The 26,179-nt window shown below is 37.5% G+C and overlaps 2 protein-coding genes across 11 annotated transcripts in view; one reads left to right on the top strand and one right to left on the bottom strand.

The window, feature by feature from the left end:
* The window catches only part of SMAP1 (small ArfGAP 1), a 199,925-nt gene extending 180,843 nt beyond the window's left edge, over positions 1 to 19,082 (top strand). For 8 of the 10 annotated variants that reach the window (XM_058435301.1, XM_058435297.1, XM_032153843.2 and 5 more), the window contains 4 exons: positions 9,280 to 9,404; positions 13,984 to 14,155; positions 15,054 to 15,361; positions 17,297 to 19,082. In XM_058435301.1, coding sequence (XP_058291284.1) covers positions 9,280 to 9,404; positions 13,984 to 14,155; positions 15,054 to 15,361; positions 17,297 to 17,431 — 740 coding nt within the window. In that variant the 3' untranslated portion in view covers positions 17,432 to 19,082. Of the gene's footprint in view, positions 1 to 9,279; positions 9,405 to 13,983; positions 14,156 to 15,053; positions 15,362 to 16,461; positions 16,550 to 17,296 lie in introns of all 10 variants that reach the window. The other 2 variants (XM_058435303.1, XM_058435295.1) reach the window with 1 other exon arrangement.
* Positions 18,726 to 26,179, bottom strand: part of B3GAT2 (beta-1,3-glucuronyltransferase 2) — an 80,557-nt gene continuing 73,103 nt past the window's right edge. Inside the window, exons 3-4 of the mRNA XM_032153879.2 lie at positions 18,893 to 19,041; positions 18,726 to 18,812 (exon numbers count right to left, since the gene is read on the bottom strand). Of these exons, the coding sequence (XP_032009770.1) occupies positions 18,726 to 18,812; positions 18,893 to 19,041 (236 nt within the window). The remainder of the gene's footprint in view (positions 18,813 to 18,892; positions 19,042 to 26,179) is intronic.

Here is a 26,179-nt window from a genome sequence, read left to right as displayed (position 1 = left end):
TATCTGATCTTTGACAAACCTGACAAAAACAAGAAATGGGAAAAGGATTCCCTATTTAATAAATGGTGCTGGGAAAACTGGCTAGCCGTATGTAGAAAGCTGAAAGTGGATCCCTTCCTTACATCTTATATAAAAATTAATTCAAGATGGATTAAAGACTTACATGTTAGACCTAAAACCATAAAAACCCTAGAAGAAAACCTAGGCAATACCATTCAGGACATAGGCATGGGCAAGGACTTCATGTCTAAAACACCAAAAGCAATGGCAACAAAAGCCAAAATTGACAATTGGGATCTAATTAAACTAAAGAGCTTCTGCACAGCAAAAGAAACTACCATCAGAGTGAACAGGCAACCTACAAAATGGGAGAAAATTTTCGCAATCTACTTATCTGACAAAGGGCTGATATCCAGAATCTACAATGAACTCAAACAAATTTTCAAGAAAAAAACAAACAATCCCATCAAAAAGTGGGCAAAGGACATGAACAGACCCTTCTGAAAAGAAGACATTTATGCAGCCAAAAAACACATGAAAAAATGCTCATCATCACTGGCCATCAGAGAAATGCAAATCAAAACCAGAATGAGATACCATCTCACACCAGTTAGAATGGCCATCATTAAAATGTCAGGAAACAACAGGTGCTGGAGAGGATGTGGAGAAATAGGAACACTTTTACACTGTTGGTGGGACTGTAAACTAGTTCAACCATTGTGGAAGTCAGTGTGGCAATTCCTCAGGGATCTAGAACTAGAAATACCATTTGACCCAGCCATCCCATTACTGGGTGTATACTCAAAGGACTATAAATCATGCTGCTATAAAGACACATGCACACGTATGTTTATTGCGGCATTATTCACAATAGCAAAGACTTGGAACCAACCGAAATATCCAACAACAATAGACTGGATTAAGAAAATGTGGCACATATACACCATGGAATACTATATGCAGCCATAAAAAATGATGAGTTCATTTCCTTTGTAGGGACATGAATGAAGCTGGAAACCATCATTCTGAGTAAACTATCGCAAGGACAAAAAACCAAACACCACATGTTCTCACTCATAGGTGGGAATTGAACAATGAGAACACATGGACACAGGAAGGGGAACATCACACTCCGGGGACTGTTGTGGGGTGGGGGGAGGGGGGAGGGACAGCATTAGGAGATATACCTAATGCTAAATGATGAGTTAACGGGTGCAGCACACCAACATGGCACATGGATACATACGTAACAAACCTGCACATTGTGCACCTGTACCCTGAAACTTAAAGTATAATAATAATTAAAAAAAAAAAAAAGGGAGGGCCAAATACAGTAAGAGGATTAGGATTATCTTTTAAGACCATGTTAGTCATTTTAGCAAATTAGCCTAAATACTATTTAACTGTATGAAAAATTAACTGAAAAATAAAAATAAATGGCTCCACTTAGCTCTCAGGCACACTTAAACAAATTGAAAACAACTTAAAGCTTCAAAAGTTTAATATGCTTCAAATTGACATTTGTGACTTGAATTTACTAAAATAAGACATGTGAGTTGATGTTACAAATCAAGTCTTGTGTTTTAATATAAAGAAATTCCAAGTAATAATAAAAATTAAGGAGAAAACTTTAAATGGTTTCTTGAGTAGAAAATAAAAAGGGTTCTTTGATCAACATGGAAATTTAGAAAGCTTTAAGAAGTTTTGCCATTAAGGAGAGAATCACTTCGTATCATTGAAGCAGCCTTCTTTAAACAGTGCTGTTTCCACTTTAAATTCATCACTGGTTATGATGAAGCTTCACTAGTTATGGAAGAAGAATTAGATTTGGGAGTTTTCATTGTAGCAATGGTGTACTACAGGTAGAAGGTTCATGCTCAGTCAAAAATGGTAATGAAAAACAGCCATTTGTCACATTCTTATCTGCCTTAAACTGGATTAGTAATACATAAAATCTCATGTTGCTCTTTGACATTTTTTCTTATTTGTGCAAATAGATTATGACCAGCTAATGCCTCTGACATTCAAGTAAAGGATGAATTCAATTAATATTTATTGAGCACCAGCAGAGTTCATGCAACACTGGTAAACACCAGAAGATGCAGCTCTGTGTGTTTATAGTAGCGCAAGAGGGGGATGGGGCTGCTGTCCAGAAACTGGAAGACAGAATTATCATTGAGGGAAAAGATGGGATTGTCTAAGAGAACTGGTTGTGAGAATTCAGTTGGAAATCTGGATTAATGCTCAAATTCCAATTTAAATTCCATTTTCCTTAATTCAGAGGTTGATTTTTTCTTGCTGCTGCTAGAGGAGAATAAAATAAGTTTATTCTGTGCTATGCAAACTTATTTCAAGTAAAATCTAATGTTTTATGGAGATCACCTTTAGAGTGAATAACAATTGGAAAAGATAAGCAAATGCCCAGATAAATGCAGCTTTTAGAGCTGTACCTTTGTAGAGGATCTTATGATTTAAAACCCATCTGTCTCTTATCATAGGGCACACAAGTGCTATGTTAGGACAGTTGGAACAGATTAGCAGGAGGGTAAGATATGGCTCCGACCAGTGAGGTGGCAGGTAGAATAGTCCTGGGAGGTGCTGTGACAACAGTGATGCAGTAAGCTTTAGACAGAGGGGCGCTGGAGACACATTTATGATTGAGAGAAAGAATTCCAGCCTCACTGTACTTGTTCACCTGGAAAGGGGAAGCCCTGGTGTAGGGATTCTAGTTAAGAAGCAGTTGTAATCTCATAGGCAGATAGTTGTGTGGAAGCTGTGTCTATGAAAACAGAGGAAGAGGAGCCAGTCCAGGATATTGGTAGCAATGGCTGTGGAGTCTTCAAGGAGAATGTGGCTTTAAACTCTAAGAGAGGCGATTTTACAGGAGGAAGGATCAGCTAGGGCTAAATGTGCTGGTGGTAAGTAGGATGAGGACTGAAAAGGATTAACTACTACTTGTTTTCCGCATGGCTCTGCTGTCACCAAGAAATCCTCCCATAACCTGTGTTTGGAAAGCATTTCAATTAGTCATGTATTGAGTATGTGCTTTGTGCCAGGCATTAAATTAAGGAGGCAGCTGCACTCTTCCTGGTGATGAAGCAGGTGGGACTGATCATGGCTCTGAGTTATAAAAGTGGTGCCAGCGAGGAGTAAAGAGGCTTCTGGAGTACTGGGGCATGCCTGTTCAGCCTAAGAACATTCCAGTGCCATAAAAACTAAAAATGAAAAGGATAAGATGCTTGGGAAGGCTTCTACTTTGCAGCCCCTGGATTAGCGGAACATTTGGAGGTAGAGTTGGTAGGCCTGACTGACCCGCTGTGTGTGGTATGGCCTGCAGTGGAGGTGGTGCTGGGTGTTGTGGGCTCAGGAGTCATCCTGTGCCTCAGAAAGGAGCTTGTGCCAAGTACTATGCCTGGGCTGGGTAGTGAAGCCAGCCCCTGCCCTCAGGGCACATTTTAGGGAGGTAGGTCACTGGTCATGTAAATTATTGTAACTCTGGGTAGGGAATGGGCACCTGTTTCTGCCTGAGAACACCAGGAAACATTTCTCAAACTGGTTATAGCAGTTGAGTTTTGCGGGTGCACCATTGAGACCCGTGTTGAAGTCCTAGGCTTACTGTGCAGATTCCCTCCAGGTGAGGTAAGGATTAAACTGAGATACTTTATTGATCAGAGTATCTGGCACATAGTACTTAAATCAATATTAGTGTTTAAACTTGTATTAAAATATGAAGGGTTGTATTCTTATTTCCTTTTAGTTTTAGTTTATAAATTTAAAGTCACTTGGAACGCGCCAAGGGGAAGACAGTATTGTTAAAAATACTTTATTTGCCTTATCCTCATTTGGATTATTGGTGTCAGATGAATTCTGGTATAGTTACAATTAATAGAGTCATTTGGCTCACTTCCCATATTGAGGATTTTTAGGTGGCAAGAGACTGGCCCTCATGACTTTGTCATATTTGAAATGTTACCTCTTTCTAACATCTCTCAGTGTCATGATGTGAAGTGGGCCAGTGAATGCATGCTGGGAATGCCTTCTGTTCTTGGAAGTTGTAGCACTGATTTTAATAATTTTTTTCTGCAGCTGAAAACATTTTAACCTTTTCCTGTCAGTTTCTCATATGTGGGTAGTTAAAAACATTCATCTATCAATTCAGTTCCCAAATAAGACACTAGCCTAACATCTTAAGGTAATGAAGAAAGAAAATACTTACCACAAGCTACTTAACTGTAGGTTTGATGTCTTGCCTTTAAGATGGAAATCCCATCTTCATTTTACTGCATTGTCCTAATTTCTTCTGTTTGCTCATTGCCTTTTCAAGGGGTCCTTTGTGCTTCATTATCGTTCTTTATGATGTTCCCAGCTGAATTTCCTCCATTTGCCCTAGGCTTTTCTTGTACTGTGGATCTCCCATTATTTTTATTGTCCACCAGCTACTGTTTTTGCATGCTAATTAAAGGGGGACTGCTGCCTCCTGCTGCTCCCACCATCAATTCTGTAGCTGAGCAAGGTGCATGTCTACGGTGAATTCTGATTAGTTTTCACAGACATCCCCTAATCTCTTAGAAGGCACTGTGTGGTCTGATGTTCTGTCTCCCCTGAAAGAGGAAGTTTCCGTGTGTGTGTGTGTGTGTGTGTGTGTGTGTGTGTGTGACTGTACATGTGTGTGCATGCACCAATGAGGTATAACCCAGGTTGATTTAAATGTTTTTCTTACATTATGGTGATTTACACTATTTAATTTGAATAAGCCTTATGCTTTCTAAATGTTAAAGTTATTTATCTGAATAACTGTTTTCAACGTCTTGGTATTTTCTTGATTTTGTGGCCTCTGAGCTTTTATTAATCAGCAAAGACCATGTCATTAGTGGGCCCGTGATCAAAAGGATGCATTTAACTCCTAATAATTTGTGAATATTCTTAGTTGACCAAGGCCTCATTATATCCTACAGTTGCTTCCAGGAGCCCAGTTTGCTCACTGATGACCATATCCACCTGAATCCCTCCCTAAAAACTGAAAAGATACTGGTGTCAGTACAGGATAGTGGAGTGGGGACATGATGAGGAAAATTTTGAGTGTGGCACCAAATGATTTTTAGACTCTTTAAGTAACTGCTTCTCAAACTTAGTACAAATAATTATAAACTATTTTAAAGTTGTTTTTTAATTTTCAGAACTTCAAGTGATTTGTTCATAATTAGGTGCAGTTGAAATTACATGGCTTTCGATGAAATGTGGTTTAAAGAAAAGAGCACTAGTCTAGGTGTGAGAAGACTCTGTTCTAGTACAAATTTTGCTGCTTAAAAAGGTGAATGACATTGAGGAAGTCTTTTCATTGCTCTGTGTCCTAGTTGGTATAACTGGAGATAATGGAAGGAGATGCCCTTCTCATCTTGCATGGGGACAAAAATGATAACATGTAAACATTTCTTTAAAAACATCCAGGATGAATGTGATGTTTATAATGATGGTAATGATAATGAGTCTTTAATTGTCCTTTTTAAACACTGAAAATTAAAAACACAATGACCTTCAAAATGAATGGAAGCAATCCCTTTTAAATAATGTGTTAAGCAAGCTAAATGTTGTAAGTAAAATTAGCAACTATTAAAAAACCCATTGGGAACTTGTATTTACCAATTTTGCAAGACTGAGAAGTTTTCATTTAGGTTAAGAATTTGTTTTTTCAACAATTCTGTGAATGCATAGCTTTGATAGTAACTAGAAAAATTGATGGCTGTGAAATCCAGAACCCACCATTAAGGGATCACATGGGGAGAAGATGGAGTAGAGACAAAAGAGGGGCAGGTATGTTGCAGATGGTGAGAGCAGAGAGCAGTCACTTATGCTCATCACAAGGATGCTGTGTAGAGAAAAATCTTGGTGAGGCCTGGCAGAAAGTTCCTTACCTCAGGTTTTTGGGGAATATGAAAAAGTCTTCCTTAATCAATTGAAAACAGTGTCAGCCTTGCCACAAAGATTGCTGTCCCTAAGCAGGTGCTTCCTCCGTCTCATTCTAAAAAGGATTCCGAAGTCCCTCAGACTTACCTTGTGAATTGACTTCATGACAGCTCTATTAACCATGGTGGCTGGTTACAGAGAGATCACAACTTTGTTGTTTGTGTGAAATGCCAGAAATTTCAAGAGGCTAATTTTAATATAGTAATAATAATAAAAAGCACATGGAAAGAGAATATGGACTTGTTTATAGTGCAGTGGTAAAAACAGAATTCAAGTTACATTGCAGTGAATGGACATGAGCTGTGTAGACTTTATATAGAGGAATGTTCTGTTTTTATGGTGAAAATCTGGAAACTACCTAAATTCTCTTGAGTCACACATGGAATAAATAAATTATTATAGGCACATGCAGTATCACAGAATGCAAATCCCCTACCTATACATAAATAATTTTATATAAAGAAGACTATTTTTGTATGATCCTATATACATTGTTTTTAAACTTGTGGTAAAACACACATAAAATTTACCATTTTAAATATTTTACAATATATAATCAGTGGCATTAAGTACATTCACATTGTGCAACTGTCACCACCATCTGTGGTGGGTACTTTTAGTTTCTTCATTTTTGCATGGTTTGAATCTTTTACAAGAATGTGTTGCTTTTACAGTAAACATTGAATAAGATTACAATCTAAGACTTTGCTCCTGCTCTGTGACACTGGACAAGTTATTAGTCACATATGTGATACTAAAGGGGGTTAAAGGTAAAATAAGACTTCAGAAACCAAGTAATGTGCTGTGTGTTGTTTTATGGATTAGAAAATATATTGCTAGATACCAAATGTGGTTTAGATTTGAAAGTATAAGTAAATATTCTGAGAGGAGTCTAAGGTACTAAGTAGAACAGACTTAAAATTTCTGAAAGCTGTACAGTTTATAAAAGTAATAAGACACAGCATTGGCTTGTAGTGGATGAACTTTGTGATTCTCACTAAATGCATCCTGGGCACACTGGTGTTCTGTGAACTAGATTGACATGCGCTATAGTAAAAAGCAATTGATAGTATTTTCTCAGTTTGCCAAAAAATCAACGGGATTTTCTCATGTTAAATTTTTTTTTCCATTAATTTGTCTGATTTTGTTAACTACTACTTAATAAAGTAAAAACAACTGTAACGGAAAAACTGGAAATAGTTGCTTATATTCAGCTTGTCACCGTTTTTTTTCCTTTTATTTTGGTTGTAGTTTACATTGTTTTAGAGGACATGTGCTTCTATTTGAGTTTAAATTTTATAAACATATAAAATTTGTACATAAATATATATACATTTTATATATAATTATATTTGCAGCTAATAAAGTGCTTCCTCAATTCATGTGATAGAATGAAACATGTCTAATTGATGATGATATTTGCCCATCTCTAACTCTGTAGCTCACGAGTTAAAGCACCACTGGCTTATATGTCATTATTATTGGACTTTCTTTACCGAAGTGCAGATACAAACAAAAAAGGTATTCTTTAGTTGTGTTTTTAAACCTAGAATGCCTTGTCCCTTTAAAATACCACTTTATTTCTGGCTGATATTTATATAATGTACTGTACATCATGTAAATGGGGTATGGAATGAACTGGAAAACAAAGTAGCGCTTTAAGGAGGTCTAACTTTAAACTGAATATTGCCATTTGAAAGGGTTAGAAATGAAAAAAATTATTTTCATGTATGAGTCTTAATACTTTGATAGTTGTCTCAGTTTAAAATTCTATATAAATTATAATCTATGTACATTGTTTTATTGCTTCACCTTTTAATTGTCCATAGTACTTGATACAGATATAACATGTATAATACATATCAATATATTTCTTTTAATGGTTGTGATAATGTGATATCACTGAAAATGACTTGAAAAATTTGCAGTTGAATAACTTCCAGATTAACCTAATTTGGGCTTTACACACTCTTTTGTAAATTAAATAGCAAAAAATATTTTATCGTGATTATGTGTTAATAATTCTTTGTAACTGAAGCTTAAACAGGGAAATAAAAGATACCAATTTCTATAGTTATACTTGGAAAAAGACAAGAACTCTCTAAGTTTCTGTGGATTGTGGTGGAAATATGAATGAGATGGTAGATCCTCCATTGAATTGGTCAGTATTTGAGTATCTACTTTGTGCAAGATACCCCATTCATTGTTGAAAAGGTTTTTAAAGATGACAGATTTCCCTTTGATGAGAGTATGGTCTACCAAAGAGGGATCAAATGAGACTGTAAATTGTTAAGATAGAAGGTTAATTAGGCTATAACTCTGAAGAGGCTGGAGTCGTGATGCTCTGAACTGTTACTTGGTTGTGGTTACAGAAAACTGAACCTTGTGAGATGTTCCAGTCCTGGAGTGCTGTGCATGCAAACTCAACCCACAGCACTCCACTTCAGCTCCTGCCCCCGGCCCTTACAAATGTTCACTAACATAAAAAGGGGATATAAAATAAACCGGTTTTGAATTCTTGAAATTACAGTTTTAAAAACTGTTTTTTAATTTGAATTTTTAAGTAGGAAGCTCTGTCAGAGTCCCTTTCCCTGTACAGTGCAGTGGCTTGGTACAGCCATCACTAAAAGTGGCTGTGCTGGAATAAAGAAAGGACTTATTTTGGAGTTTTATGGATGCTTCCTGTAGAATCAGTTTAAGTATTGTATGTGTGTTTTCTTTTTTCTATCTAGTTTTCTTCCATGTTGTGACTTCAAAACATAACATTTCAGATGTTTTAGATTATCAAAACTTATTTCCATGGTAGGTAAAAATGATATTATCTCCAAAACACACACACCCTCACACATACATTTGTGGAGAGGGATTATTAATAAGAGTGTGGTATCAAATTCCACCTTAGCCCCTTATCTCAAAAGTAGTTTTTACCTCATAAGGCTATGAGGATTAAATGAGTTGATACATGTTAAGTACCCAGAACAGTGCCTGGCATATAGGAAGCACCATAAAAATCTATGATCTTATTAAAAAAAATTAGGGTGCAAAATAATGTGAATAGTATGATACCACTGGTTAAAAAGGAGGTTTGGATATATATCTAGAAACCAGTGGATAAAGAATATTTCTGGGGGAATCAACAAAACTGGAAACGGTTTCTTGGGAAAGGGGATCCGGGGTGGGTAGAAGGAGAACAAATGTTTTACCAACTTTTGAACTGTTCTTTTTTTTTAACCATATATCAATTTTTAACATAATGCCATGTTTCAAGTAATTTAAGATACGCTACATTAAGACGAGAATCTATATTCTTTTCAGATGGCCCTGCTGTGGCACTAGTGACCAATGGGAACACAACGGTGCCACCCCTGAACGATGATCTGGACATCTTTGGACCGATGATCTCTAATCCCTTACCTGCAACTGTCATGCCCCCAGCTCAGGTATGTGATAAGAATATGGTTCTATATGGTCACTGCTTATTTCCTTTTTGAAAAGTTTCAAAATTTCAATTTTGGAAGAATTGTTTCTGAACAGTAACTGATTTAAAAGTCTCCTGTTCTTTAGGCCAAGGTTTTGCAAACTAAGCCAGCAGCTTGTTTTTGCAAATAAAGTTTTATTGGCACACAGCCGCTCCCACTGGTTTACGTACTGTATGTGGCTGCTTTCCTGCTACAAAAGCAGATTAACAAGAGAGAATGTATAGCCCACAAAACCTAAAATATTCACTGTCTTTAAAGTTCTAACCCTTGCTTTAGGGAAACCTGTTAGTATTTAGAATGAACAAGTGGAAAAACCCTGACTACCTCAACTTTCCTGAGATCAACAAGGTCACTTACTTCAGAGCTTTTAAAACTGTGGCTGTTTGTAAATATTGACTGCAGAAGTTCTAGCAAATTCAGTACTCATTGTCTTTTTAAAATAAAGGTAAAATGAAGGTAAATTATGTTTTAAGTTAGCCTTAAAATCTACCTTGCTTTTTTTTTTTAAGTGATTTTTAAAAAATCTAGAACAGTAATAATAATGATCGGGATATTTTAAAAGTATTAATGGTGAAGAAATTTTGAATTGCCTTCTTAACATTACATGGAATTTTTGTAATGTGAACTATATGAACTTTCAGGAAACAAATTACTCTTAAGCATACAACATTAAGATTCTATCTTAAGTTTATACTTTACAAATAAACAACCAGTTTGTGCAGCATAATTTTTGAGATAAAATATTTCCTTTTCCATGTGGCACATATACACCATGGAATACTATGCAGCCATAAAAAATGATGAGTTCGTGTCCTTTGTAGGGACATGGATGAAACTGGAAAACATCATTCTCAGTAAACTATCGCAAGGACAAAAAACCAAACATCGCATGTTCTCACTCATAGGTGGGAATTGAACAATGAGAACTCATGGACACAGGAAGGGGAACATCACACACTGGGGACTGTTGTGGGGTGGGGGGAGGGGGGAGGGACAGCATTAGGAGATATACCTAATGCTAAATGACGAGTTAATGGATGCAGGAAATCAACATGGCACATGGATACATATGTAACAAACCACATTGTGCACATGTACCCTAAAACCTAAAGTATAATAAAAAAATAAAAAATTTCCTTTTCCATAGAAAAACTGAGTCAAATCTGAATTGTTCTGATAGACAGTTTTAATAAGAAAAAGTCAATATCTTATAATAAGGCTAGTAACATATTTCTGTTGCACATATTTATTGTTATTATGATAGTCATTATATAGTTACCATTAGAATGGAACAAGTAGATTTCTTAGGAATAATTAAATGGATTTTTATCAAAATTGTCTGCAGCAGTAGTGTTTATTTTCAGCAAATAGCTTATTTTATGGCTTTGCCCCTTCTTCCCCTCCTGTAACACACATAAAAAAGAGAGTATTGTTACTGTTATTTCAATTAACATTAATTACCTTACAAATTGGTACAGGCATAGGGGTACATGTGACAAAATTGTCTAATATTGTGTCTTTGGAAAGAAGTATTTAGGATATTTGACAATCAGAATGTGAAAAGCCATTTATTTTTAGTCTAGCATTGTAGTGCGGCTGTTATACCTGCTAGACTTATTTAGCACTGTCACTGGAGTCTGACAGTTGCTTTGCAGCTGCTTAAGAGAGTTAGAACCCATCTCTGAGGTTTCAGTGTACTTCACGTGTTCTCTTCTGTATTAAAGCAGCAAGTAGAACAATGCAGACTTCGTTTAATTCTTAAGCACAAGTAGTGCCATGACAAGGAGTGTAGCCTCTGGCTTTAAGAGGGGTGGCAGCTGGCCTTCAGACTTTAGGCATTCTGAGCAGTACCTGGTAGGACATAGGGTTAATTTTAAAAATCATATCTAATACTTCTTTTGGAACACTGTTATGTTGAGCACTGGTTAGATTGTACCAGTTATGTTGAGCCCTGTAAAATATTTGGTGAACAGTAGTATCTTTCGTCTAAACTTCATGTAGAGATTAAAATCCAGATGTATTTGGCCAGGCATGATGGTTCACGCCTGTAATCCCAGCACTTTGGGAGGCTGAGGTGGGTGGATCACCTGAGGTCAGGAGTTCAACACCAGCCTGGCCAACATGGTGAAACCCTGTCTCTACTTAAAATGCAAAAATTAACTGGGCTTGGTGGCGTGCGCCTGTAATCCCAGTTACTTGGGAGGCTGAGGCAGGAGAATTGCTTGAACCCGGGAGGCGGAGGTTGCAGTGAGCTGAGATCACGCCATTGCACTCCAGCCTGGGGGACAAGAGTGAGACTTCGTCTGAAAAAAAAAAAAAAAAAATCCAGACATATTTTCAAAATAATGCCTTGAAAATGGGGGATGGTGCTGAAACTACAGATTTTATGCATATATTGCTACCATGTAATTTACTAATTTTGTTGGGTTTTTAATACATGAAGTCGAGCTCAAACTAGTTGTGGACACCAAGATTTTGAATTCTTCTGAACCCTGTATTCTTTCACTCCTTGTGTTATTTTCTGAGTATATGCAAATTCTAGTAAAATATTTTCTAACTTATGAATATGAAATAGATTGATTTTACCCTCTGCCTTCCCATCTGGGGTCTAGTCTTTCTTAAAGGGGTTAGAAATACTTAGCCGACAGGAGTGTACCTGTGTTTTGGGGGCTGGAGAGGAACAGTTCCAGAGTCTTCATTGTTGACATGGAGAAACCCCTTTCCTGTTCTTACATATACATGTACATATAATATACATATACATATACTATACATATACATATACATATACATATACATACACATACACATACCCATATACCAACAGTACCTAGACATACACAAGGGCTGAGTCCTGTTTTTTCTTGGTTAAGCCCTTGGGTCCCAGAAGGCCAGAGAGCCTTCAGTTAGATGCTCTGCAGCTTCCTGAAGTGTAAAATGAGAGGCAGAAGTTGTTCCCCTTTTATCCTGGGGTCGTAGTGCTGGTGAATGGAACACCAAAAAGTAAGTGGACATTTGAGTGCTTACTAGTCCTGCTGATTGCTTTGGCTGTTTTTAGACTGTGTCCTTGTTGAGGTAGACGTTTCATATTATGATGTTTACAGTATGTATTAGGCTGCTCTGCAATCAGAGTGGAATCATAGCTTCCCAATATTTTGGGTTTTCTTATAGTTCTCTCTTATCCACAGGGAATAGACCCCAGGGTTTTCAGCAGACTTTTAGGTTGAACAGATACTAAGTGTGATAAAAAGATCACTTAGTGATGTAGTTGCTTTGTTTTATAAATAATATTAACAATAAACACCAAGTACTTAATCCAACCATTGTGCAAAACACTTCTTGTGATCAAGCTTATCCCCAGTTTACAGGGGAGAGACTGAAAGGAGAAGTTAAGTAACATGTCTGAGTGTACCACAGAAAGTCGTGGGGGCAGGCTCTAGCCCTGGCACACAGGCTGCAGCCCATGCTTTTAGTGCTATGATCTGCTGCTGCTTCGTTGGTAGCTTAGATATATTTTATTCAAGGGTATTGTGATATTTAGCATTCCATGATATCTAATTTCTTACATATTTGAATTTTTGGAAAATTAAGTGGCTTTTTGTCACTTAAAATTCTTGCTTAGTCATAAGATTCAAAATACTGTTCTGTGTACTTTGTAAGTACAGTGTTTGCATGGTAACTTATTACATGGTGTTCTAGGAGGACATTAAATGTTTGAATTTAATTTCCACTTGCAACTCACCTTATTCTCTAGTTTGAGAAGAATCAGCCAGCTTTTACTAGTCTTCATAGAATTCTTTGGAACTCTTTTCATATTCAAAACAAGTCCATATAACATGTGAGTGTGATTTAATGTTTAATGACTACGGAGATGATTAAGGTTAGCAGTTGTGATTGTATAATACTGTGTGCAAGATATGAGATTAAGTGAAAATGTTTGTTTTATATTAAATATCTACATGTTTATTTGTATTTGTGTTCATTTACCCCCTTGTCCAAAAGTGAAGGGCAGGATATGTTGAGACTATGGATGGTCAAAGTTTTGCTGTACCTTCATTTCTGGATAGATTAGAAGCAGTCTAATATTGTAGTTAAAACTGATTAGATAGATGTATAAAAATCCTATGATGCAGGTTTTGAAAAGATAAAACCTTTTAAGTAGCCATTGCAAATCCTCTTACAGTCTGTTGTAGTTGTAGAATTGTTCTTTATTCCAAAGGATACCAGTTTCTTGAAGCAGTGGTTGCTGTGGAGTGGTGGTCCTCTCGTCTGTAACTATTGTTGAGCCCCAGGATTTGATGAGCAAAAACTTGGCGTCACCTTAGGTAGTAAATGCAACTTACTGTGAAAATGCTTCAGTCTACCTACATGAACAGATTCAAATTAAGAAGTACTGTCTTGACTGTAGATGTTTCTGTATGGGCTTGTAAGTGATCCTCTTGAATGGCACCATTGTACCTTCTACATTTGGATTTTAAGTAATGGATAAGCTGCGCTTTACTATGCAGAATTTGATAGCTGATTGTGGTGTTTGTCTCAGGGGACACCCTCTGCACCAGCAGCTGCAACCCTGTCTACAGTAACATCTGGGGATCTAGATTTATTCACTGAGCAAACTACAAAATCAGAAGAAGTGGCAAAGAAACAACTTTCCAAAGACTCCATCTTATCTCTGTATGGCACAGGAACCATTCAACAGCAAAGTACTCCTGGTAATGAATTTTGATATCTGCTTTCAGTGACATTACTAGAAGTACATCCTTTGTAATTATAATAAGATCAATTATATATCTTTTATTGTTCCATGTCGTGAGTGCTTTTGTTGTTGCAGTTTATACAACTATGAAGCCGAAATGAACGAGCATTAGAATTAAAAAATTAAGAGGCATGTACAGGATTCACAGAACTTTATTTGGAATTAACAAGCTGTTCATAGATCACTAAATGTTGTTTCAGAAGCTTATAGAACACGGATTATCTCTGATGAATTATTGAAACTTGATTTGCATGAAGTTTATGACTGCGTATAGTATATTTTCTCTGCAGGTGAAGTCTTTAGTTAGTTATAGTTACCACATGGATTAAAAAAATCTATGAATTTTTTTGTAATCATAACAAAATATTAGCATAAGGCTTATTGTTTACAGAGTTTTAATCTTTCAGACCATTTCCTTTAAAATAATGAGCTGCATTTCACATGTGAGCTAAAATTGTTTGGCAGCCCACTACACCTATTGAAGCGAGATATAGTCAGCTCTCACTTCCCTGTTTGGTACTGGGGGACCAGTGGTACAAGTCGGCAATAAAACAGTGTATGATGTCATGCTGCATAGTTTGGTCTTCACAGTGGAAGATATTTTGTGTGGCTGTTGCATATGATTTACATTTCTTAATTAAATTTACTCAGGTTAATAACTGATTTGTCTGCATCCTAGAAACAACCAGCTCTCAGGGTTTAGGTGTGGGTTGGTCTGAGTAGTAGGAGCAGCCAAACTGGAATTAAAATGTTTGCTGTGAGTAGTTCAGAAAGGCAGTTTTTCTGTGATTATAGAGGTGAGTGCAACTACACATGATAGCTCCGTCTTCATTCATTTTCTTTTTGTGGTGCAGGTGTATTTATGGGACCCACAAATATACCATTTACCTCACAAGCACCAGCTGCATTTCAGGGCTTTCCATCGATGGGTGTGCCTGTGCCTGCAGCTCCTGGCCTTATAGGAAATGTGATGGGACAGAGTCCAAGCATGATGGTGGGCATGCCCATGCCCAATGGGTTTATGGGAAATGCACAAACTGGTGTGATGCCACTTCCTCAGAACGTTGTTGGCCCCCAAGGAGGAATGGTGGGACAAATGGGTGCACCCCAGAGTAAGTTTGGCCTGCCGCAAGCTCAGCAGCCCCAGTGGAGCCTCTCACAGGTAGGGGTCATTTACTTTCTAGCTTCTCCCAAATCAAACCAGATTTATTTTCTAAATCTTTTTTTTTTTTTTTTTTAAGTCTAGTGATCTGGCAGAAAGAATTCAATAGGGATAATATGTTATAGGGTCAAAAGTATCTATAAATATTATGAAGTTGTATCAGATAGACAAATGATGTGTTATTATCCCTATTTTAGAGTATTCTGTAAAAAAAAGGTTAAACGCCTTTCATTTCAAATTGTAATGTAACTAACTGTAACGTGAACACCACTGATCTGTTTGCTAATGGCCAGAAATTATCTTAGGCATCACGAGACTCCCTTTCTGCCACCTCTGAGATTAGCACTAAGCTTTATCCAGCTTGCTGGTGGGACGTTTTTACAGTCCACCTAGACAACTTAGCTTCACTAAGAATTTTAGGATCTTTTATTAGAAAAAAAAATCTAGCCTTATATTCTCAAAGCACTATTTTATGATGGCTCTAAGGCTATTTTTCAGGTCAGATGATTACTGCCCCATGGCTGTCTAAAAATTCTTTTTGTTCAAAAACCTTTGTAAAGTTGTATTTTCTTTTTACATACTCTATAATGACTTTTATGTTTAAAAAGAGTACAAAAGGATTCAATTCCCATAAGGTGTGAACCAGACATCCCCTCATATTATAAAATCCTATTTCTACCTAAGTTAGAGCTAAGATAGAACATTTCTATTTCAGGTGCTGTGTTCTGACTTTTCTCTAGCTGCACAAAGGCTCTTAGAGAGGTTCATGCTCCCACTCTTCTTCCTTTTACACTTCCCATTGATGTTCCTCCAGCATTTTGGCAATCTTGGTTTCTGTTTGGTCACTTGTTTTACCTTTAGAGCATTCAGGGAATAGTCTAGAGTGATTTCTAACATTAGCACAATCACTGTATATCCCAGTTAATTTTGCTACCACCATTTACAAGAATGTAGGTAAAACATTGGTCTCTACCCGCTGGGAATCTAAAAAATTGTATGTGCTAAGTGTCAGTCACATGGTCAACATGCTGAAGCACACCCAGCTCAGGTTAAGGTGCTAGATGAACCAGGAAGGAGTTAATACTGGCTCTTACTTGCAGATAATGCAGAAGGGTGATGCTGTTCTCCAGCACTCCATCAGTGCAATCTACTGGCCAACGACAAGGTGGTTAAAATGTCCTTTAGTAGGTATGAAGACGTGATCTGCTTCTTCAGACACTTATGCCTGATTAGTGATGTAGTTTATGTTAGTGTCTTTGAAACTGTAAATAAGTCAAATGTATTAAATTAAGAACACAGTCTAACTCTGAGTGTAAGTTTTAAACCCACTCACTCTAAAGTAAATCTTGCCTTTTTTGGAAGTAAGAGAATTACAGGGTTAAGGTGCTTATATATATATTTGACTCCAGTCTTGAAGAAAAATACATGTAATCTTACACTTTATTGCATACCATGAAAATAAATTTTAGATGTTTATGTTGTTAGATCAGCAAGAGAAATAAATGCTTTATGACCACTTTTAAAATATTTAGGAAGTATATAAGATTTTAATAGAGAATAATAGCTATCATACAAAGTTTATAGGATAATTTTAGACTATTTTACTTCCTAAAATTTTCTTACTCCTTAGTAGTTAAAGCACAATATCCTAGTGTAGGTGAAAGTTAGAGTAGTGGACTCATTAAAATCCCAAGATTGCTTTGGTATTTTTTTTAAGTTGTGGTTAATCTTTGGGGAAACTGAATCTAGAAAGTAGATAAAGAAGGGAACAAAGTAGCTATTTGCTTTAAGAAATATTTGTATGGTACGCTGCTTTTATTCCAGTGCTTGGACTAGTTTTCACATTAATGAAAAAATGACCAACTGTGTGGCTAAAGAGACAGGAATTAAAAGTGAAGTAAGCCTCTTGAACTAAGCCTTTTATATGTTTCACAGATGAATCAGCAAATGGCTGGCATGAGTATCAGTAGTGCAACCCCTACTGCAGGTTTTGGCCAGCCCCCCAGCACAACAGCAGGATGGTCTGGAAGCTCATCGGGTCAGACTCTCAGCACACAACTGTGGAAATGAAAGCTGCAATACAAGTTTCCTCCAGAACTACCACCTGACATTCCTTGCTGAAACGCATCTAGTTCCCTTGTTTATTCATATGCACATTGTTTTCTTTTTACTCATTTGTTCATATTAAGAATGATCTGATTGACCGTGTTGGTCTGTACCGATTCAATTTGATGTGGTGAAAAGCAGGTTGATAAACCATTTTATGTCAAGGGCAGCTTTGCTCATATTTCCCATGATTTCATATACTGCATTATTTGAGAAGCTGCTCAACTTGCAAAATCAGTTTTCCTCTCAATAAAATTATAGCTCTAATGTTTGCACATAAGGGAAGTAGTTATCATGTTAGTAATACCTCTAACAGTATAAACCCCACCCCAAAATTAGCCAGTAATCCTGTAGGAAGGTACTGTATGATCAAATGTTTAATCATATAAATATAGAATGTAAATGTCTCACTGAGCACTGTTTTCTAGTGTATCAAAATTCCTTTATTTCATCATTCACTTCACTGTGCTGTTGTTATGATGTGCTTAACAGGGAACATGGTTAGTGAAAGGAAGATAAACCTGGATATTACTCCAAAACTTAGTTTAATGAATGTTTAAAGAATTCAAATTTTATCTGCCTCTCTTGTAATTTGGATCTCTTCTTAATGTACATAGTGCTAACATGAAGACCTTTTTCTGCACTATATGCAAACAGGGTAACTAAAAGCCACTTTCAATCCTTGAAGGTATATCCAGGTTTATGACAGTAATTGTGTTTACATTTTATGGTGCCTAGTATTGACAAAATGTTATTTCCCTACATTAAACAGATGACTCCATAGACCTTTTCATTTGTGGGTTTTTATTTCCTATGATGTATACTGCCACTAACCTTCCAAAAATTACTTAGTGTTGCAAAGTCAGGAATCAGGAATGTTTAGCTGACAAAATACTTGTCTGTTTTAAAAACCTGTTCAAGTCTACCAATTTTAAGGGCAGATTGGAGAAAAAGAAAAAATATATAATATACTCAGAGTGGTATCTTGCAGTATCGGCACTGTACAAAAATCTTCCAATTTAGTTGTAGAGAAAACATGCAGAACAAATGAAGACAAAACATACATTTTGTACCAACCATCCAATTAGCTTATGTTAACTGACAAGCTCCATTTAAACAGATGTCCATCAGATGACAAGAAAGGCTGTTGTACTGAAGTAAAACAAACAATACCTGAATGCTCTGCAGCCTAAACTCCAAACATCCTCTTCCATATGGATCCACTGGCTGGGCAAACTGCACCAGTTGCTGCTTCAATTTATACCTCAATTTTCACTGTGTCCAGGTGGTACTTTGGCTCGTTGGCTAGATTAACCTTCTCTGTCCGAGTGTGCCACACGAGAACCTAAAGGGGAAGGAAATAGCTTGGGTAGCGCACTCTTCATGCCGACACTCGAGGTCAGGCAGCACAAGTGTAATGAATACCTTAGTGCAGTTATTCGCTTTCGGTTCCAGTTCTTCGACTGTTGTTATCTGCTTGAGAAAGTCAGATTCTTGCATCCCTGGCTGGGATCCACGACGCTTAAATACAGCTTTTGGATTGGACAAAATGACTTGAAGACTTACAGCAAATCCTTTGTGAAAAATAAACAACAAAAAAAGAGAGACTTTAAAATACTGGTGTACTTCTCTTTTTTCTGTATAATTTTGGTCACATCAAAACAGTTTTTAAAATACCTACTGTGTGTCAGGTCTTGGTTTTTACAAAGTTGAATAGGAACATTACCTGTATTACAGTCTCAAAGGAAAATCAGTCATTACAATATTTTACATTCCGTGTAAAATAAAGGTGTGCACAGGAGCATCTATGCAAAATAGGAAGTTTAGTCTGTTGATAATAAAGGGTGAATTTTATAAGCTGCTGTTTCACAGTGGTCATCAACCCCCCACATTTGCCACTCTAGGAATAACTAAGAAATAAATGCAGCTGAAAAACATACATGCTTACCTAACTACACGTGGGATATGAGACCACATGCCCAGCTCTCCTGCCTGCCCTGTAATAATTATGTATGCTTCCTTAAATTCAGCACTGCTTGGATTCATTTTGCATTTAGAAGAGGGAGCAACGAAGTAAAGCCAATTAGCTAGAAAATGAATCATACCTAATTTTTAATCATCTGGTTTATATTTTAATTCGGTTCAATCTAAAAAGGGTATGTGGGGCAGAAATCAGTGCAGGAGATATCAGGCCATCATCTGATAGTTTTTTTTGGTATTTCATTTACCAAAAATAAGTGTAAATTTTCTTCAATGGTTTGGTCATACGAAAAATCATTACTGGCTGGGCACAGTGTCTCACATCTGTAATCCCAGCACTTTGGGAGGCCAAGGCAGAAGGATCACGAGCCCAGGAGTTCAAGACCAGCCTGGGCAACATAATGAGACCCTGTCTCTACAAAAAATAGAAAAATTAGCTGGGTGTCGTGGCACGTGGTGCGTGCCTGTAGTCCCAGCTACTTAGGAGGCTGAGGTGGGAGGATTGCCTGAGCCTATGAGGTTGTGGCTGCAGTGAGCTATGACTGTGCCACTGCAACTCCAGCCCGGGCAACAGAATGAGGCCCTGTCTCAAAGAAAAAAGAATCATTAGTATTTAATCTGTAGTTTAACAAACTGTTTAAAGCTCAACCATTGAAGCACTCTACAATTGTTTTTGCCATCTCAGCAAGTAATAATTGTTTTGAAGGTGTGAAGCCCTGGATCTCTTTTTCCTTAGTGACTAAGGTGATACCGTGAAGTCAGGCACCCTCCCAGAGTTGAAGCTCTGAGGACCAACCCCCAAAACATTTCTCAGCAACTTTTGCCCTTCTCTACATTAAATGAGTTGATTTATGATTCAGTTTGCAAAGTAATACTAAATGATACCAGGTGGTAATGGAGAAGCTGTGAGAACGCCACAACCATCATCCTCTCCAGATGCCAGACTGGGCCAGTCTCCTGTTCCAGACCCTGCTGCCTTTTGGAGAAAAGTTAACACTAAGCCACTTACAAACATAACATGGTATAGCAGGTGCTGAGTGAAGCAGAACAAAGAATCATAAAGCATTAGCTGTAGGACTAGCCCCAGTATCGATACCTCCACCAACCCTAAAGGGAGGGAGGTGGCACATTTTAGCAGGGAATACTGGATTTGGAATTAGAAGCCTTTTGTTTTTGCCTAGGTCCCTGCCCCTGGGACACTGGCCAACTCATTTAACCTTTCTTGATTTTCTAACTTCTCCATTTCTTTATTTGCAAGAGAAGTGTAACACTTCAACTCAATGTTTGATGAAAAGTTGAGGTATGGAAAGACTCCACTGACTGCAAAGCACTGTTCAAAAGATACTACAATATATAAATAAAAATACCATTGTCAGTGTGATCATGAGGGGCAGGTGATGCCAGCCACCATTTATGGCTGGAAGAATACTGATTGACAGATTTAAAAGGTTTGGGAAAATTCCAGGTAGCAAAGCCAGGACACCTACATGTGACAGCAACTCCGGTAACAAGTCCGAAGCCTTCCTTAGACACAGCTAGGACAACCACCAGACCCCTCAACAAAAGCCAAAGGTTCAAGTTGATACGTAAAGTGTCCTTTCCAACAGGTCAGATCAGATTTTAGTGTTAAAAGCTTTCTTGCTTTTTTCCATATGGGTATAAATAAGCTTTATCCTTTTTTTTTTTTTTCAAATCCAGATGAGAGCCTGCCCTTCTGAGTCACACTAAAACTCCTGATATGTTCTTCACATGGCTTCAAGATACTGGTTGTATTTCCCCATTCTCTCAAAAACATGGGATCCAAATTGTGCAGAGGTCATTTCTGGAAATGATATGCAGCCACCTGGATCGGATTTCCTTCATTTTCCCCTAAGACTTTAACACATTAATCATCACGACTACTGAAGGATTCAGGTTATTTTGTTGCTTTCCTTAGCACAGGAATATCCTTCCAACTCTAAACACAATTACATGGCAAAATCTACAATTTATGCAAAGTTAACAGCCAGTTGTGAAGCTATACATCATTTTGCTGCAAGGTCCCCTTTCCTGGTGTCACTAGAGAATGGTGCACACCTGAAAGGCCAGCACCCTGGAGACATGTTAGCGTGTGGCTCTCCACAGTACCCAAGTGTTTTTCTGTTCTCTAATACGAAGGGGTGGAGGAGCACAATTCAGATGCCCCTCAATCAGCTAACGCAATTTCCTTTGCTCAGTGATCTCTTGAAAGGAAGCAGGTCACAGCTGGCAGGAGAGACTGCATGTTAACTAGGTCAACCCCTGGGTTATTTTTGGGGAATCTGACCTGCTGTGAAGCTGGGGGCAGAGTTAAAGAGTTCTCCCCTCTGAAATCACAGTAAAGGGAAGCCTAAACCATTGATTCCCAACCTAAGCTGTTTTCTTGGGTAATGCCAAGTATTTATACTTCAAGTATTATATCTTTCCTTTTTTAGTGAGATTCGTTATCTTTAAAGATGTTGGTTACTTTGGAGATGCTTACGAAAATCATGGGAGTAGGATTTTCTGCCCTCGTCAGCTGAGTAAAAAAAAAAATGCAAATAAAAATGATTGTCCACTGAGAAGGCAGGATTTCCTGACTTCTTCAGCAGAGTTAGGTGGGGAGGATACAAAGTCACCCTCTGTATCTGCAGATTCTGCATCTGCAGATTCAACTAACCTTAGATTAAAAATATCTGAAAATAAAACAAAAAAATGACAATACAACAAGAAATAATAGGGCTTGTTTTTGGAGAAAGAGTTTCACTCTTTTTGCCCAGGCTGGAGTGCAGTGGCACAATCTCGGCTCACTGCAACCTCTGCCTCCTGGGTTCAAGCGATTCTCCTGCCTCAGCCTCCTGAGTAGCTCGGACTACAGACGTGCGCCTGGCTAATTTTGTATGTTTAGTAGAGACGGGGTTTCACTATGTTGGCCAGGCTGGTCTTGAACTCCTGACTTCAAGTTATCTGCCCCCCTCAGCCTCCTAAAGTGCTGGGATTACAGGTGTGAGCCACCGCGCCCAGTCAAAATAATACAAGTTTTAAAGCTATATAGTATAACCATTTGCATGGCATTTGCATTGTATTAGGTAAGTAATCTAGAGATGATTTAAAGTATACAGGAGGATGGGCCTAGGTTATATGTAAACACTATATCAGGGACTTGAGTGTCCATGGATTTTGGTATGAGTAGCAGTCCTGAAACCAATTCCCTATGGATACGCAGGAATAACTATTCCCTCTCAGGCAGAGGGATAGGGCCTACCTCCATATATGCTTACTGATTACTGTGTAGAAAATCTGTAAGACTAAAAGTCCAACAAGCTATTTCCATTTCTGGACAAAATTACCATAGGGACTGGTTTTTCCTCATTTGTTTTAAATAACGAAAAGGCAGACAAAATGATTGAAAAAGTTTCCAGACATTGGAAAAGAGGCACATGAGACAGAGATCTCTGAGAAAAGAGAAATGTGACCCCTACAACGGCCCCAGCTTCCTGCCTGAAGTATGTTTTCAGGCTACACCACAGGGAAGGGAAGCCGGAAACCTCTGCAGTCCCCTTGAATTGAGGAAACAACTGAGAATTTGAGGAGGCCAAGACAACTAGGATATGCAGGTGGAATACTAGAGAGGGAAGAACTCTGCTGATCTGTAGACGGCTCTCAAGTCTTCAACTGAGTATGAAGAGCAAATGCTCACACAACTATCTCAGGCCAGATACAGAACCACTGGCAAGGAGCAGGTGAATCAGTTACTGGAGGGGACTAGTTCCCATTCTCAGTAGCCAGAGTGGAGCTACCTAGTAACAGCTGAAGCCCCTGGAGGAGAACTTGGAATGTTATTGTGCCTGTTGTAAGGTCAAATTGATTAGCCCTAAACTAAAGGCTGAGATGGTTTTGCCTAACAAACTTCAAAAGCAAGCCCAGAAAGGATCAAAATGTTTCCAAGTTAACTCAGTTGTGTCCCAGTACAAAGCTCAAGAATACATATGTATTTATAATATAGTATGACATTACATATATATGTGTTTTTATGTATGGTTGTGTGTATACATATATGTCTGTCTCATCCAGTATCTAGCAACATAAAATTCAAAATGCCTGATGCCCAAGTCACCTCAGTGATGAAAAATACAATGTCTGTGATGAAAAATACATTGGATGGGATTAGCAGCAGAGGAGACACTGCAGCATAAAAGTTAACTCGAACACATAATGATAGAAACTACCAAAATGAAACAGAAAAGGCAAGACCAACACACACACACTGTACAGTAACAGGAACAGAGTGAAAGGTGAATGAATGAGGGAGACAGGGAAAAAATTTGAAGAAATGACGACTGAAAAATTTACAAACTTGAAAACTCAGGAAAGATATGTAAGACTTAAATAACACTCTCAACTACACCTAAATGACATTTATAGAACACTCCACCCAATGACAGCAGAATACAGTCTTTTAAAGTACACATGGAACATTATCATGATCGTCAGACCATAGTCTGGGCCATAAACCAGTCTCAATATATTTAAAATAATTTAAATTGTATAAAATATGTTTTCTGACTACAGTGGAATTAAAATAGATATAAGTAATACAAAGATATCTGGAAAATATCCCAAATATTTGGAAACTAAATATAATTCTAAGCAAAATACAAACCAAAGAAGAAATCAAAAGGGAAATGATAAAGTGGTTAACTGAATGAAAATGAAAATAAGACATATCAAAATGTGTAGGATACATCTAAAGGAGTGCTTAGATGGGAAATTCGTTTTTAGAAAACATTAAGCACTTACTGGATAAGAAAGGTCTGAATTCAATAACCTAAGTGCCTACCTTTATTTTTTTTATTATATTTTATTTTATTTTATTATTATACTTTAGGTTTTAGGGTACATGTGCACAATGCGCAGGTTTGTTACATATGTATCCATGTGCCATGTTGTTTTGCTGCACCCATTAACTCGTCATTTAGCATTAGGTATATCTCCTAATGCTGTCCCTCCCCCCTCCCTCAACCCACAACAGTCCCCGGAGTGTGATGTTCCCCTTCCTGTGTCCATGAGTTCTCATTGTTCAATTCCCACCTATGAGTGAGAACATGCGGTGTTTGGTTTTTTGTCCTTGCGATAGTTTACTGAGAATGATGGTTTCCAGTTTCATCCATGTCCCTACAAAGGACATGAACTCATCATTTTTTATGGCTGCATAGTATTCCATGGTGTATATGTACCACATTTTCTTAATCCAGTCTATCATTGTTGGACATTTGGGTTGGTTCCAAGTCTTTGCTGTTGTGAATAGTGTCGCAATAAACATACGTGTGCATGTGTCTTTATAGCAGCATGATTTATAGTCCTTTGGGTATATACCCAGTAATGGGATGGCTGGGTCAAATGGTATTTCTAGTTCTAGATCCCTGAGGAATCGCCACACTGACTTCCACAACGGTTGAACTAGCGCCTACCTTTATAAACTAGAAAAAGAAAGCAAATGAAGCCCAAAGTAAATGGAGAAAAGGACTATACTAATAGATATAAGAGCAGAAATGACTAAAGTAGAAATAGAAAACAATTGAGAAGATAAGTGAAATAAAAACCTAGTCATTTAGGAAAAAACAGTTAATAAAATTGATAAACTCTACCCATGCTTATCAGGAAGAAGCAAAGATATAAATTACCAGCCTCAGAAATGAAAGAGATAGGTTCTACAAACCTTAAAATGATAATATGGGACTATTATAAGCAACTTTTTATGGTAGTAAATTTGACAACTTAGATCAAAATAGAAAAGTTCCTTGAAAGACAAGCTATGACGCTCACTCACGAAGAAATAGATAATGTGAAATAGCCCTGTATCAAACAAATTAAGTTTATAATTAAAATCTTCCCCCCCACACACAACTCTCCAGGACCAGAGAGCTTCACTGGTAAGTTCTACCAAGCATTTAAGGAAGAAATGATAGCAATTCTACATGAATTTTTCTAGAAAAGGAGGAAATCTTTCTCAAGTTATTCTGTCAGACCAGCATTGCCCTGATACCAAAACCAGACAAAAACATTACAAGAAAACTACAGGCTAATAACCCTCATGATCCCAGAAAAATTCTCAAAATTTTAGCAAATCAAATTCAACAATAAAAAGACAATAAATCATGACCAGTTGAGGATTATCTCCAGATTGCAATGTTTGTTTAAAATTTCAAAATCAATCAATGTAATTCACCATATTAGCAGACTAAAAAAAAAAAAAAATCTGACTATCACAATAGCTGGAGAAAATGCTTTGACAAAATCTAACATCTAGTCATAATGAAAGAAGAAATAAAAGCCTCTCAGCAAACTAAGACTAGAAGTGAACTTTCTCAACTTATTAAGGGCATCTACAAAAATACCTAATGCCAACATTATACTTAATGGTGAAAGACTGTTAAATCCCTGAAGATTGGAATGAGGCAAGGATGGCTGCTCTTGACTTTTATTCAACAAAGTCCTGGAGATCCTGGCCATTTAAATAAGGCTCCCACCCCCGCAAAAAAGGCAGAAATATTGGAAAGGAAGAAGTACAGCAAGCCTCCTCTTCTCCCTTCAGCCACAGCTAACAGTATCAATAGTGCTTCTCAGTTCCTTCTGTTGTGTAAGTATCAATTTAGCCTCACCTCCATAGGCTCATCCCACTGCCACATTCTCTCTTCTCCAACTATACATCATCTAAGCTCAGCAAGGCTGTTA

Source organism: Hylobates moloch, unplaced genomic scaffold (genome assembly GCF_009828535.3).
Source record: "Hylobates moloch isolate HMO894 unplaced genomic scaffold, HMol_V3 SCAFFOLD_2, whole genome shotgun sequence".
In the NCBI taxonomy this organism is placed as follows: domain Eukaryota; kingdom Metazoa; phylum Chordata; class Mammalia; order Primates; family Hylobatidae; genus Hylobates; species Hylobates moloch.
This window is presented reverse-complemented; position numbering and strand designations above follow the sequence as displayed.